The 15597-nt window shown below is 32.8% G+C and overlaps 1 protein-coding gene across 3 annotated transcripts in view; it reads left to right on the forward strand.

Moving 5' to 3' along the window:
- The window catches only part of LOC134714815 (uncharacterized), a 37500-nt gene extending 25029 nt beyond the window's left edge, over window positions 1-12471 (forward strand). Inside the window, exons 1-4 of one of the 3 annotated variants that reach the window (XM_063576397.1) lie at window positions 1575-1700; window positions 2438-2501; window positions 6997-9689; window positions 10594-12471. In XM_063576397.1, the coding sequence (XP_063432467.1) occupies window positions 7001-9689; window positions 10594-10646 (2742 nt within the window). In that variant the 5' untranslated portion in view covers window positions 1575-1700; window positions 2438-2501; window positions 6997-7000 and the 3' untranslated portion in view covers window positions 10647-12471. Of the gene's footprint in view, window positions 1-1574; window positions 1802-2437; window positions 2502-6996; window positions 9690-10593 lie in introns of those variants that run through there. The other 2 variants (XM_063576399.1, XM_063576398.1) reach the window with 2 other exon arrangements.
- The last annotated feature ends 3126 nt before the right edge of the window (window positions 12472-15597 follow it).

Genomic DNA, 15597 nt, shown 5'->3' on the forward strand with positions numbered 1-15597 from the left:
GAAATATTTGCCACTGGACTTAAAACAACCAACAATCAATCACACTACAACTTATAGTATATATAGTAGTGAAATACAAAATGTATATTATAATGATACAATTAGCAAAATAAATAGAATACAAATACACGCTACTTTATTTAACTGACACAATTTAAAGGAATACTCTCTAAACTATATAAGTAGAGAAGCGTAAAGTTTCTTTTGAATACTTAACAAACGGCTTCCGAACAGTTCAATTTTGCTCAATTCAAAAACTTGAAAACATAAGCATGTACATTAAAAACAAACGACCAGACATCACTAATAAGTGTATACACAAATTCATTATTTCTCTATTAACGTTTAGCCCTACGGCACCATTCTATTAAGAATTATGATGGGAGTAATTGTAATATATAATAGGCATGTACTTTCTTACGTTACGGATCATTGATTTTGTTACCTGTTGATCCGGTTGATTACTAGCACGTGCCATCGAACTCGACCATTTTAACTAAACTGACAGATTTTGTTTGAATTAACGCCATATGTATATATATACTAAGTACAATATACCTATCATATGGATTAGAAAATAAATATTATAAGGATACATCGTTTGAATGAAAATTTCTATACGGTGATACTTTAACACCGTCCCGACAGAGACTGAATGAATGCATTATGATGATCAGGTTTCGGGATCCGAGAAGTCGTTTTTCGAATTTCCGGATGTCGGGAATATTTTTTTCCAACTTAAATAGAGTAAATCGCACTAAAAAAATAAACATGCAAACAAAATGCAACAGCTTCAACGGTTAACTAGGACATATATCAACATAAAACGAATTAAAGCAAATGTCATACATAAAACAAAAATATGCATGTGTTAATTTGCCTCCGCTGCAGTTCTGTGGATCCTTAACTTTTTTAAGGTTACGTTTAGGATTTTCCGTTACTAAACTTCAAATACGAAAAACATTTTCACCGGTGTTCACAACATTTTAAGGTTTATGGCATACATTCTGGTGTGTATACAATTAACATACGTCCTTGCATTTAATTACCAATATATATTTATATAAACTAACATTTATTAAAAAAATAAACAACATATATAGACGAATAATTTATTAGTTCCTCGACAAAACAAGAAAAGAAATAAAGAATCAACAGAAGATTTTTTTTTTTTTTAATTAATCAAAATATACTTCAAACAAATCCTAATATTAAAAAAACATATATACATATTAATCTAAAATGCATTATCGAGTAGAAGGGGCGCAACTCGTGTTATCAAACCGGTATACTGAACGGATCTAAACAGGGTCTGAACCTTTTGAACGTAATTTTGTATACATGGTCTGTTTTGGTCTGACACGGTCTTAACGGGTCTAAACAACCCGCTAGACGATTCAGTCTTTTCCGTCTTGACATGTCTTAACGAACTGATTTAAATGATGAGGCTATCGATCTGAACGGCGACTTAACGAACTTAAATATCGTGACGAATTTCTCTAGCGGTAAATCCAGTCAATCAAGATGTGATCAGACCAAAATGACCGTTTCAGACTCAAATCGGGCTACTAGTGTTAGTCACAATGTGAGATGATTGGGAATGTGTTCACAGGACTCACATGATACGAAAAATGGATCAATACTTGAAATATTTGTACAGTGGGATAAATAGTGTACAACTCGTTAATTTATATACAGAGGTAAATATTCAGGGGAAGTGTAACATGTTTTATTGGTGTTTCTGCGTCGATAAATTTATGACCGGATAATGTAAACAATGGATATTTTTTTATCAACACATGTATGTATGTGTAGATGTATTGCGCATGAACACGTTGAGTATTGATGAACTGATAGGAGATAGTGAAATTACGTCAACTTTATTTTTATTCGACGTCACGTGGATGCACATGAATGGATCGTTCGAGCGTATTATTATAAGCTAAACTGACGCTTTTAGTGTTATAAACAATTGAAGTACGCAATATCTTGATTTTTAAAAAGCAGTTTTTAAAAGGAGATTGAATATGACAGATCAAAATGATTGATACGACGTTACAATTTATTGTGATATCACACCAACATATGACGTCAAATGAGCGACGTCATTTATATGTATGACTAATATCGGACTGGTGAAAATATGAAAGATGTGATGAATTTTTTTTATGCTTAATCTTCATCAGCTATTTTTCTGAATCTTTTATTTGTGCGTTAATACTATCGCAGTATTATGGTATATATAGAGTAGGCCTATTTAGCTTTTTTAATCCAGATTTTATTTATGGCAGAACCGGCTAATGTATTATTGATATTAATTGGACATTTAAGCATTGAGATAAACTCTAACTTTTTATAGATTTATTAAAACTTAACAAGTTCATTGTTTATTTACGTTTATATGCGTTACGATATTTTGTACTATTTTCTTTTTCAGAATTGAAAATGAAGAAACCTCAATGAAAGAAACTTTGACGACTCCTAAAGAATTCACATATTATGTAAGACATTTCTTTTAACATATAGAAATAAGAAGATGTGGTATGATTGCCATTGAAGCAATGCCAACTATCCACCAGAAAACAAATTTACGTACATACTAAAAAGACGTTTGCGTCCTAGACAACCACATCACTCGTAAAAATGAAACCGTTAATATAAAAGATGTTATATAATTTAAGAAACAAGTATAGCGAAATAACTGACAAGTAAAGCAAGTTCACCTGTCTATTATATATTATATAATAATCATATCGCTGCCGGAGGTACAAATGAGTCCACATCGTCTGTACCAGAGGGATAGTCACACGTGTGTCCATATTGCCTGTGACAGAGTGTTTTTTTTTTAATAAAACATTATTTAAATTTTTATTGTATTGTATCGCCTTAAGGACACATGTGTCCAACTTTAAAAATTCATAACTGTATTGTTACATTTTTTTTTATAAATTTCTCCGATGTAACGTCATCCGGGTGTGTGTCATTTATAGAATGACGTCATATTTTGGCATTGTGATGTCACAGACGCCGAGCTATCGTTTTTCCTGGCAAACGAAAGGTAAACCAATCGGTGAAAGGGTACACACTGTTGTACTAAACAATGGACGTCTTGTAATTATTTGTTATATGATGCATTGATTAGGAGAGTTAGACCTCATAAGAATGGATAAATGAATTTGTTTATAATGTATATGTAGATCATGTAGATAACAAACAAACAGGAATTTCAAACATCACAAACAGTACATATATGTTGAACAAACAAATAAATATCTTCAAAACACAACAATACAACACAAAAAAAAAAAAAAAAAAAAAACAAGCCGCAAAAAACAAACAAAATATAAAAAAACATCAAATATATTTTTTGTAGTTAGTGAAGTAAAATAAGACCCATGTAGTCAAATGACCGTAACATTTTATTTACCATGATTCGTATACAATTGTTTTAGTTTTATATTGCATCATTTTCGTTCACACAGCTAATTATCACATAGCTATATAATGTTCAGTAATTGAGATGATGATCTAAAAGGACATATTAGCTATACCTGTTGTCGTTCGTCATAAAATTGAAAACTGGTGTTTACCTGAAATGAATCGGAAAAAAATTACCATCGTCACCTTTCGAAGACCAGCTAGTTTCAAAGTTTTTATCGTTCCCTCTATAAAATTTCGTTTTTGTTAGATAACGTTTTAGTTAGAAAATTTCCTTAAAGAACAAATCTATTTTGTCAGCTAATTAATGTTAATCTATGCTATGAATTTTTATAAGTACGATTGTGGAGGATATATTATCCGTTTTGGGTATTCATGAAATATTCTCCACTGAACGTAATTCAAAGTTGATCTCCATAGTTCTCAGACTAACTGCAAGTTAGGACTTTGATAGTTGAAAGTTATATTGTACAGTTGCCGTATGATTGCTAATGATCTATGATTAGATATCAAAGATACCTGGATTATAATTTAAAACGCCAGACACGCGTTTCGTCTACAAAAGACTCATCAGTGACGCTCATATCAAAAATTAAATAAGCTGTGTATAGTTCAAACTGCACGCTAGGACTTTGATAGTTGAAAGTCATATTGATAAACAGATGCCGTATGTTTGCCTTCCAACAGGAAAAATATCGCTTACCATGCTTTATCTAAGAAAGATTAATATGGCACCACAAGACTAAAGGGGTTGCAAACGACTTATTAATTTTTGTAACTTTTTCAGTTCATTGACACAGACACAAAAGGATATTATTGTTAAAAAGCCTTTTATTAAAAAAGGATTTAAATTTCAAACTTAATGACCTTTTTAGATTATACTTGAAGAAAATTACACTGGTTAATCATTAGCTTAATAGAGAGTTAATCTTTAGACAGTCTCTAGCTGTTATTGGACGATAACATTGGAGTTTGATGAAGTGTGATTTATAAAGATAAGATTATGTACATGATATACCTTCATTTGATTAAGTAAGATAAAATAAAGAGTCCAGATAAGATGCATCTATAGTATCACACAGTACATAACCGATTATTGTACAGTTTACTAAAATACAAATGAAGGTAGTGATCGTCAACCGTGCTCATAAAGATAAACATAATTACACAGTTATTTAACAGTAACCTCTATCTAAGATCATATTTCACGATTGATTGATGTACACACCAAACGATCAATTAAGATTAAAAGACTATTTGTAATTTTGATTTACGGACTTTTTTATAAGCCTTCGGGATAATATATAACAAAAGAAACACGATGTTTATCTTCTGAAAGTTGTAAGGTTATGAAGTTGATTATGATGATTGATTGAAGATGTACGTCCAGTGACAAATACCTCACGAATTTAAGGAAAAGAACACGCCATTGAGAAACACACATGAAACTTGTTATATACTAACATCATACGTTGAGTCCTATTTGTGATTGTTTACAGTAACTGCGAGCACTACTGTGCCTCAGTTAGACTTTTTGATGTGTTCTTGTGTTGTGGTATCTCACTGTCCCAGATTAGGGGAGCCGAATTGAGCGCTCACACACATTCTGCATGTCTTAAATCAGGGGCCTGTTATCTATGTTTTCTCGTTTGAATTGTTTTTTGAATACGCAAGTTGTTGCAATATATGGTCATTGCCTAAAACTTGTCTTCAACTATCCTTTGCACCTGATCAAAATTCCGTTTGACAATTTTAAATTCTACCACAAATCTGTAATCCAAAACTGGAAATACCTGGAATACTGATATACCACTAAGCAATTGGCAGTCGAAATAAAATATTTCAATCCGTTATTGAAGATTTTTTTTATGCGCATTCAATATTCTATTCGAGTCTAAACATTGTAATTGATATTCATTGCCTACGAAGCCTATTCATATCATCAAAGAAACAATATACAAGGATAAAATATTATTCCACTAAAATAACGAGAATCGGCTGAAGAAAAAACATTCCCATGAATCTCTCAGTCTGCATTACGTAATACTGTGGCAAATAACTGAAATCTAAGAATATACAATTACGCCAATCTGCATCATCAACAATATCATTATCATATCTTTATCTGTTTAAAATATTCTGGGACAAATATATTTTTTTCCAATTCTATCATTAAATGATTTATAAATTCGTTATCTTTTTAACCACATTTTGAGACCGGGAAAATCCTATGTTATAGATTTTAGATATAAATACTAGTAGATTTAACGAATAAAAGAGAGGCGATTGATACCTTAGGGATAGTTAAATTCATAAAACGAAAACTAACAAAAGCCAACACAGGAAACTGAAAAGACTTAAGCAACACGAACCCCACCAAAAAGCCGGGGTTCTACAGAAAATGTTATTTGCAATTTGTGTAGAATGCCCCCGCCGCGGAAGGAATTAAGTTTTACCCTTGTCCGTCTGTACAGTCGTATGTACGTCCCAAAGTTGGTTTTCGTTCTCCTTTTTTTAGTTTGCCTCAATCAAATGTTAAACAATGCTTATTACCACATAACACAGATCAATATTTAATTGTGATGGTGTAACTTTAACCGTTCTGTTGAATTTTTCTTTTTCGTTCTGTAACTTAAGTTAGCCTCAACCAAATGTTATGAAACTATAAAAAAAATCTTATTATCACACAATACAGATCTAGTTTGAATTTTAAAGGAGTCAACTTTACTATTCTAGAGTTATGTCTTTTACCAATGTAAAAAAAAAATGCAGAATTTTTCATTTCTGTTTACTTAGTTTGCTCTACCAAATGATATGATACTTATATACATTGTACAATACTTTTTACCACAAACCTCATATCAATTACACATTTGGGTATTTTTTATGATTTTATATGATGTGCAAGCATGATTTATTTATTTATATGAAAAAAGCATACCAGTCGAAATTTCCCTCTTCTGACGTAAAACATTACAGAAACCTTTAATACCAAATAAATTTCATCAATGATCTATATTGGTGACCCCAATTGCCACAAACAAATGGAAGAAAAAGGAAATTGGGAATGTAGCAAACATACAAAGTCGATCTGATGTGTTTGTTGCAACTGACAAATTGCAAACTCGTACAAAAAAATCGTATCTTCAAACATGACTTGTGACCGCTGGCCTATAATGAAAATTAAAAGAAATGAAATTTAAAAGGGGTTGCGCATTCAGTGTAAAATTAACATGCAATAAACTGTTTAATAAAAAAACTAAACGTGCAACGAACGTAAGACTGTATTCAAGCTATTGACCGGTTTTGCACGTAGCACAGTTTTCGTACCGCTTACTATGTAAAAGTAAGATATCTTGACCAAAAAGTATATATTATAAATGGTATAACATTGTTAACATTTAATAAAACGACACAATAAACATAAAAGGTAGATAAAACTCATAACATAACTTGTTTACAGAAATAAGCCTGTACATAAAATTATATTGCTTTCATGTCATATTCTATAATTATATTGCTTTCATGTCATATTCTATAATTATATTTTTATTTCAGTAAAATGACGATGCAGGTCAAGGAAGAAAGAGTTGACACGGAGTATCACAGGAGTGGACAATATGTCGCCGGACTTCAAAATCACCAGTATGCTCAGCCACAACAGCCTGCTGCTCCTCCGATCTTCCCAGCACCGGGTACTTACCCCGTACAAAACACTTCTACTTACGCTGTTCAAAACACTTCAACGTATCCCGTGCAAAACTCTTCCATGTTGATGCCAAATAACGTGCAGACTTCTAAACCAGAAGAAACTGTTTCCGAAAATCAAATCGATTTCTCAAGTGTCAAGGGCATTTTTGGTTGGACATCAATAGATGGTGTCGATGTTCCGTATATATTCCGGAAAGACAAAATGTTTGTTTCAGTACGGATAGTGGAACAAAAACTATTAAATAAATATCCGAACTCGTATCCTGATGATTTAGGGAAACATCAACCTCTGACTAGTTTTTTTATTACCCCACACGAGTGCAAACTACTTAACGAGATCAACCAAGTACACTGTGGTGGAGAGTTCGGCACAAAACTGTTTTCTATCAAAGACCTTATAGTATTATTGTCGGATTTTGTAGAATTTTATAATTTAGTGAAAAAGACATTCCCGGAGAATGGCAAGACAATAGAGGAAGAGGACAATAAAGCGTCAACAGGATCGGAATGTGGATGGCTACAAGTAAACAATACGGTCTCACCTTACGTTAAAAGAAATGCTGATAAATTCGTTCCATTGTCTGTTATGAAGTATGCAGCTGCATTGAATATTCCAGGGAACGGCGTTTTACCGGAAACCGACGAATGTGACTTGCTGAATAAAGCTTGTAAAATAGCTGGATTCAATTTCTCATTTTCTAAGACTACTCGAATTATTTCCTTGTGTGAAATTATGAAAAGTTGTAAAATTAAAATAATGGAGCTTCCGATGGAAAATCCGTTACAACACGCACAATATATAGAGTTGCCTAGCAACAATAACAATGAAACGAATCAGAAACCCATCGAACCAACACCTAAACCAGAACAACAAACCACTTCCAAATCACCAGTTCATGACATGGTTCCAGGTCAGTACCCTCCTAATCAAATGCATCCTGCTTTTATGGACCCTAGAATGATGTTTTCGTACAACAGGCATCCATACAATATGTACGCAATGCACTATGGACCTCCAAATGTGACTGTAAATCCACACCAACAACCGCATCATATGTATCCAGGCATGGGACCACCACCTCCATACGTCAACGGACAGATGCCTAACCAGCCTGTCCACGGAAGCAGAAACCCTACGCCTGAACGTCGAGCAAGTCAATCACCAGTAAGAACACACAGTAATGGTAGCGGCAGGTCTACACCACAACCAAAATCACCTAACAGATTGACATCACCAAATCATTATCAACAAATGAGATCCCAGCTATCACCAGGATCTTATCATGGACCTACTTCACAACCGCAAGGAATACCAATGCCAGCAAACAAACCACCTAATAACAGTATGCCACCAGGCCAAATACCATCGGGCCAAATACCACCAGGTCAAATGCCACCCGGTCACAATATGATGTTTCCAAACCCTATGGCAAATTTCATGCAAAACCGCGGACAGTTTATGGCGCAAAACATGAGACCAAACGTTAGACCTCCAATGCCAAATAGCAATCACATGATGCCGCAACGTCACCCATCATCAAAACCACAAACAAATCCGAATGTGCGTCCACCCAATCAGTCAAACATGAGAGCACCACAATCATCAACAGGTGGTAGACATCATATGCCACCTCCTCCGTCAATGTCAGGACCACACCAAGGACCACACCAAGGACCAATGAACGCTTTACAATCAATGGTCTCTCACCAAAACGGAAACGTTAGACAAGGCGTACCACAACACATATCACAGACAAATCAGAGACACATTCCTAACGGTTTCAATCCAAATGCTATGAACCAGCCTCCTCAAAGGCAAGCTAACTTGAATGACAATCAACAGAATGTTCTAAGACAGCATTTACACAATACAGAACGACCACGAAATGACACGAGTGATTCTGTTGTCAATGGGAATGGTAATACCCCTCGTCATATTACTTCAGGTCCGAACAATCAGGAAAACAAGGGACCAGAGAAAAGTATAAACCAATTACTTGTAGAGAGTATTAAAGGTGTTTGGTTAGGCGGTAAAAGTATCTCGTGTATGCATCTGGACAGTCCAGGGAGATGCGGTAAATTTTGTTTAGTAGAAGCTGTTTGTAAACTGTATTTCAGTGGATGTAGTGTAAATGAATTTCTATACGCATTAGAAAACGTGTTAAAAGTTCCTCTAATGACATGTACCGATGACGAGGAAAAAGCTTTTATTCATTATTATAGTTTACCCGTAACGGTGCTCAAATGTAACAAAATGATTGATTTTGAAGACTTGGAAAAATTCTTTCCGCAGTTGTCATATGTGTTTAAAGAGAAAACGGGCAACGGTGGTGCTCATAAAACAATGTCTCAAGCTGATAGTGACAGCGCTTCCGAGAATCCTGTTCAACTCGACCCAGCAATGCCAGTGACAATGAGTGAAATGCAACAATCAAATAAACGACCAAGTAGTACACCAATTTCAGGACCACCAGCAAAGTCGAGCAAACGTTTGGAGGACACAGTTCAAAGGTTAATGCACCAACAAGAAATGACAACAGGTAGGTTGACATGATATTTTTGACAAGTAACGGTTAATACCCAGTGACGACTATAATTTCTTATAATATTGTTTTACCAAATATCAAAGTAACACGATTCAATTACTCATAATTTAACAAAAATCAGACTAGTCCTATTGGATCATATACATTTAAGGCAATTGCGTAGGTATTCTGTTCCGCAGAAAAACAATATGTATTCCTTTACTCATAATTTGAATTTTATTGTCAAGCCAAAATTAGTAATATTCTTTTCAAATTTATTTAATTGATTTTTAGAGATATTTGATTATGACGCATCTTCACTCGTCAAATTAGATCTTGTCTGAGATTCATGGACCGAATTTAGTGAATAACGTTGCACAGTTTAATGCTGCATGATATGCTCCGTAACCCGATCAATAACAAGAGTATACACATTGTCAATAAGAAAGCAAAACAAAAATACAAAACTACAAGGAAAATTCAAAAACGTGATGTTACGGTTATCCAATGACAAAATCAAACGCCGCTCAAACACACCAAACGAATGAATAACAACTGTCATCTTTAAATTTTGTACTCGGTTTACTTTTATTTATTTTTTAGCGTACTGCTAATCTCCGCATTTTATATGTATCGCATGAGCATGATGCTATTTTTTTTATATCAATAATTACAAACGGGTCGAAAAACTCAGATCGGACAACATAATTACAACACTCAGATTCCCGAAAAAAGAGAATTATTTTTGAGAATTAAAATCCTGTGCGATAACCTTTGTTACTTTGAGTTTAAAAGAACAACACAAACTAAGTCATAAAAATACTTTTTTTTAATTTTAGAAATCTTGACATCAACAATGTGTGTATTGATGTATGAGGTTTAGTTGTCTATAAATAAATGATTTTTTTTTATCTTGCAGGTGGAACAGAGAATCCGTCAGGAAGAGGAGCTATTATAATTTTAGATGATTGACCAGACTGAGTATTGACTAACCTTCGTTCTACTTTGTAGTATTCATAGTGCTATTTTCATTTTATTTTTGTACATATTTTCATCATATTGAACCAAAGAATCAGTTAAGATACTTAATACATTCATTGCTGTACATGTCTTATAACAAAGAAATTTCTTGAAAATATAAATTAAAACTTGACATTTTTGACAAAAGGGATGCATTCAAATTTTTTTTACGAATTTGATATTTACTCTTTTTCTAATTTACAATGTATGCCAAAAACAGGAAGATTATTATATTTTTTTTCGAAATGCAATAATTTAAACGAATATTTAAAATATTGTTGTTTTTTTTTTGTTTTTTTTTTTTAGGTTTATTGTGATTTCATTTGATTTGGTAACTGTCAAATATTGCATGATTTTGACATTTGCGTTCATTTTTGTAGATTTTTCTTGTCAAGAAAAATTCAAAATGTTCTATTTTTTTTTTTATAAAATGAGATTTTCTTATTTTAAACGATTTTTTTTTAATTCCGTGGCATCGTCAGTATTAATTAGTTTTGAGCATTCATATCAGCTTTACATTATCGTTTATATATAACACGTGACCTTATATCTATGACAAATAGTTCATATCAGTTCTTATCACCACACAGAATCTCCCATGTCGGAATCACATCTGTAAATATGTCTTACAATATTTATTACAACTCTGGAGGTTGTCAGGGCATTAGAAGTACTTAATTTAGTCAGTTATGTGTTCTTATGATTGGTTGACACAGAATTGTATTACGTTTAATTATATATAAACTTGTTTAAAAAAGTGTGATCAAATAATTTGTGGACAGCTGGAATATGCGCAATAAAAATTATTTTTGTTTTGTAATAGGTGTCAACTTTGTCCTATTGTTTTTTTTTTGTTTTTTTTTATCTTCATGACTTTATATTGCATTAATTTTATTCTTTTATATAGAAATACAAAAACTGTTCTTCCTAAAATGCCTCTTGATTTAGAATACCTTATAATGTAGTGAGTTGAGGTTAAATTACCATTTAAACAAAGTATGGTAGGACTTTTTGTTCAGAATTTTTTATTTGTTTATATGTGCAGTTGATATTATCTAGATAGGGTAAAATTGAAGTTTATTGAACAAAAGATTTCTGCAATATTACAAAAACTTTTTAAATTTTGAAGGAAATGGTCCTGTTTAAAAAGCACAAAATTAATATTCTAATAAATGCAAAAAAAAGGTACATCTTGGTCTTCTGTTTGACGGAGCTGTACATTTATTTATAAGAACTGGTCGAAGTGTACATTAGAAATAAGATTTTAGTGCTAATAACTTGACACATTTGTTCTGTACTCTGAGGGTTAAAGGTTATAAAGTCATGACCTTGAGGTGCTCTTTGATGTTAACACGTACATGCATTTGATTTACAATATGTTTAGCGAATGAAATTTTACTTTTTTTTGTACTTGAGAAAGAAACCAGTTGATTTTTAGAGGTGAAAAGTGACGATCCTTGATTTCAGACTCCAGGCTCAGTTGACGGTCTCGTCGTTGATTGATTATTTTCGTTTCCTTTCTTGATATAAAATATCTCTTGTACTGTCGATCTGTGTCCTGCATTTTTTTCTTTTATGTAAGACCCAAGATTTTTCCAACACCCTTTCCTTAATCCCAATAAAAATCAAATGGTTGCTTCCCAAGTATGTGCTTTACACATGTTTTCATTAAGTTTCACTGCTGACAAATTAAGTGAAAATCTGATTGAAATGTCAAACAGTAAGTTGTTATATATTTTTTATTACCATGTTTATAAAAAATAAAAATGAAAAGTTATTTTCCTTTGTTTATTTTTTTCCTTGAATTATGTAACGATATCTCAATGTCGTACAAGATGTCAAATGTGAACTCGCCTCGACAATTGCTTATAAATATTTGCCTGCAAAGCAAACTTCCTCTTCCGGTTTAACATGTTTAATGGAAAGAGAAACATATACAGACGAAAGACATAGAGAAGGCATTTAAACTGTTTAAATACTAAACCCAACGAACTACATCAAAATACTGGCGTTTTACGTTTCCGCATTTTGGCACTACGTTTCCGCATTAAAACTCATGCGTAAAGTTCCGCTTTATTATAGCACTCTTTCCGCATTTTGTTTAGATTGATTTTGTTGAAGTTTATTTACGTTTCCGCATTTCAATTTTTGATTTTTACCCCCTGCTCACCAATAGAGAGATGGCAGCAGTAATTCGAGCAGGATTAGCCTTACTATGATTAAAATGGAACTATCAACTTAAAATGATAATAACCAGACATGGTCATATATCAATTAAAAGTCAATGTTCAGCACTAAAAGTTCATATATACAGATAAAACAGTAAACGTCAGTAAACTATTATACAGTACATGTAGCACAATAGTGTCAAAGCGGAAAAATTGTAGGCAACTGACTTTATGAAGTCTAACCTCGTAATCTCTTCTCTACCATACTTCACAAACTGTTCGTATATTCGCTGTCATTTTTAAGAACTTGTGTTATTGCTGATCAAGACAGAATTTTGATGTAAGTTGTTGATTGGATATTCTGCAAAAGTCTATAAATTTTATTACTTGGGTGGCATGCATAGAACTGGGAGTTAAAATGAGTGAAACGATTTCTGCGCATTTGTACTTCTTTTGGCTTCTTTGTACGGAGAAGATATCCATATTTGCGTTTGAAACTTAGAATCAACGGCAGCGTAGTTTTCTAGGATGTAGTCAACAAATAAAGTCTAATATATTATTTTTACCATTTTTATGCGACCGCAAAAATTGAAATTTTTTTCGTCGTATATTGCTATCACGTTGGCGTCGTCGTCTGCGTCGTCGTCCGAATACTTTTAGTTTTCGCACTCTAAATTTAGTTAAAGTGAATAGAAATCTATGAAATTTTAACACAAGGTTTATGACCATAAAAGGAAGGTTGGTGTTTTGGAGTTTTGGTCCCAACAGTTTAGGAATAAGGGGCCCAAAGGGTAAAAAATTAAACTTTGTTTGATTTCATCAAAAATTGAATAATAGGGGTTCTTTGATATGCCGAATCTAACTGTGTATGTAGATTCATAATTTTTGGTCCCGTTTTCAAATTGGTCTACATTAAGGTCCAAAGGGTCCAAAATTAAACTTAGGGGTTATTTGATATGCTGAATCTAAAAATGTACTTAGGTTTTTGATTATTGGCCCAGTTTTCAAGTTGGTCCAAATCAGGGTTCAAATTAAACTTTGTTTGATTTCATCAAAAATTGAAAAAATGGGGTTCTTTGATATGCCAAATCTAACTGTGTATGTAGATTCTTAATTTTTGGTCCTGTTTTCAAATTGGTCTTCATTAAAGTCCAAAGGGTCCAAAATTAAACTTAGATTTTTTATTATGGGCCCAGTTTTCAAGTTGGTCCAAATCAGGATCCAAAATTATTATATTAAGTATTGTGCAATAGCAAGACATTTTCAATTGCTCAGTACTCAGCAATAACAAGAAATCTTCAACGCACAGTATTGTGCAATAGCAAGAAAATCTTCAATTGCACAGTATTGTGCAATAGCAATAGCAAGAAAATCTTCAATTGCACAGTATTGTGCAATAGCAAGTATTTTCCATTGCACAGTATTGCGCAATAGCAGGAAATATCTAATTGCACAAAATTGTGCAATAGCAAGAAATTTCAGTTGGAGTTATCTTTCTTTGTCCAGAATAGTAGTTGAATCAACTTAATTCATTGTTTTATACAATATACAATATATATTCACTTTTACTACCAACTGAAAGATTAAAACAATCTTTACCATTCAGTGATACCAAGCACTTTTTTTTACATTTCAATATTTTATGATGTATTTAAATGAGTAATTATTGTTGCAAACTCCATTGGAAATTTGAATTGAGATCGGTTTTAGAATAAAGGAAAGGGGGATGTGAAAAAAAATTGAGGGAGAGGGTTCAATTTTTCTCATTTGAAATTTCATAAATAAAAAGAAAATTTCTTCAAACATTTTTTTGAGAGGATTAATAATCAACAGCATAGTGAATTGCTCAAAGCCAAAACAAAAATTTTCAGTTCATTAGACCACATTCATTCTGCGTCAGAAACCTGTGCTGTGTCAACTGTTTAATTACAATCCAAATTTAGAGCTGAATCCAGCTTGAATGTTGTGTCCATACTTGCCCCAACCGTTCAGAATTAAACCTCTGCGGTCGTATAAAGCTGCGCCCTGCGGAGCATCTGGTTTATAGTTGAAATACAGTTAAAAATGCGGAAAGGTAGTATCTTTTTATATCTGAAAAGTAATGCACGAAAATGCGTGAAATGGAAACGTGGAACTGGACTTTTGCAGAAAATGTGGAAACGTAATACGCGAAGTACAACTCCATTATGACATCAGCACTCCACAACGATCAGTGGAATACAACAACCGCCGGGAATATCAAACACACGGGTGGACTGGTTAGTTGTCTCGTTGACGTTCATACCACTTTTTATTTTGTAAAAGTGTCAAATCTGTAACATGCGATAATACAATAAATATACTCATGCATGACGAATCAAGTATTTTCAATGAACTGCATATTGAAATTAGTATTTTTTAGCATTAATTCATCTATGATGAGTTAATTTACACTCCTGTATATGTACTTCGACAATGAAAAAAAACTTACAATTTCGTGATATTTGGGTTATTTATGTACTATCTAGGTATATGAACTGATGATATTTACATGGCAATAAAACTCGTCTCCAATGTTTTCTTTACGCATACTACAGATTTGAATTTGTCTGAGATTATTTACCCATCTTTCTGTTTCAATAGAAATGCAGAGATTGCAAATTCTAAATTTTATTATCCAAATTACGTATAAATTTATTGATTTCAATAAATAATTGTCTTTCTCCAATAAGCAATAGAGTTGTTCACAGGAAGAA

This window comes from Mytilus trossulus, chromosome 4 (genome assembly GCF_036588685.1).
Source record: "Mytilus trossulus isolate FHL-02 chromosome 4, PNRI_Mtr1.1.1.hap1, whole genome shotgun sequence".
NCBI lineage: Eukaryota > Metazoa > Mollusca > Bivalvia > Mytilida > Mytilidae > Mytilus > Mytilus trossulus.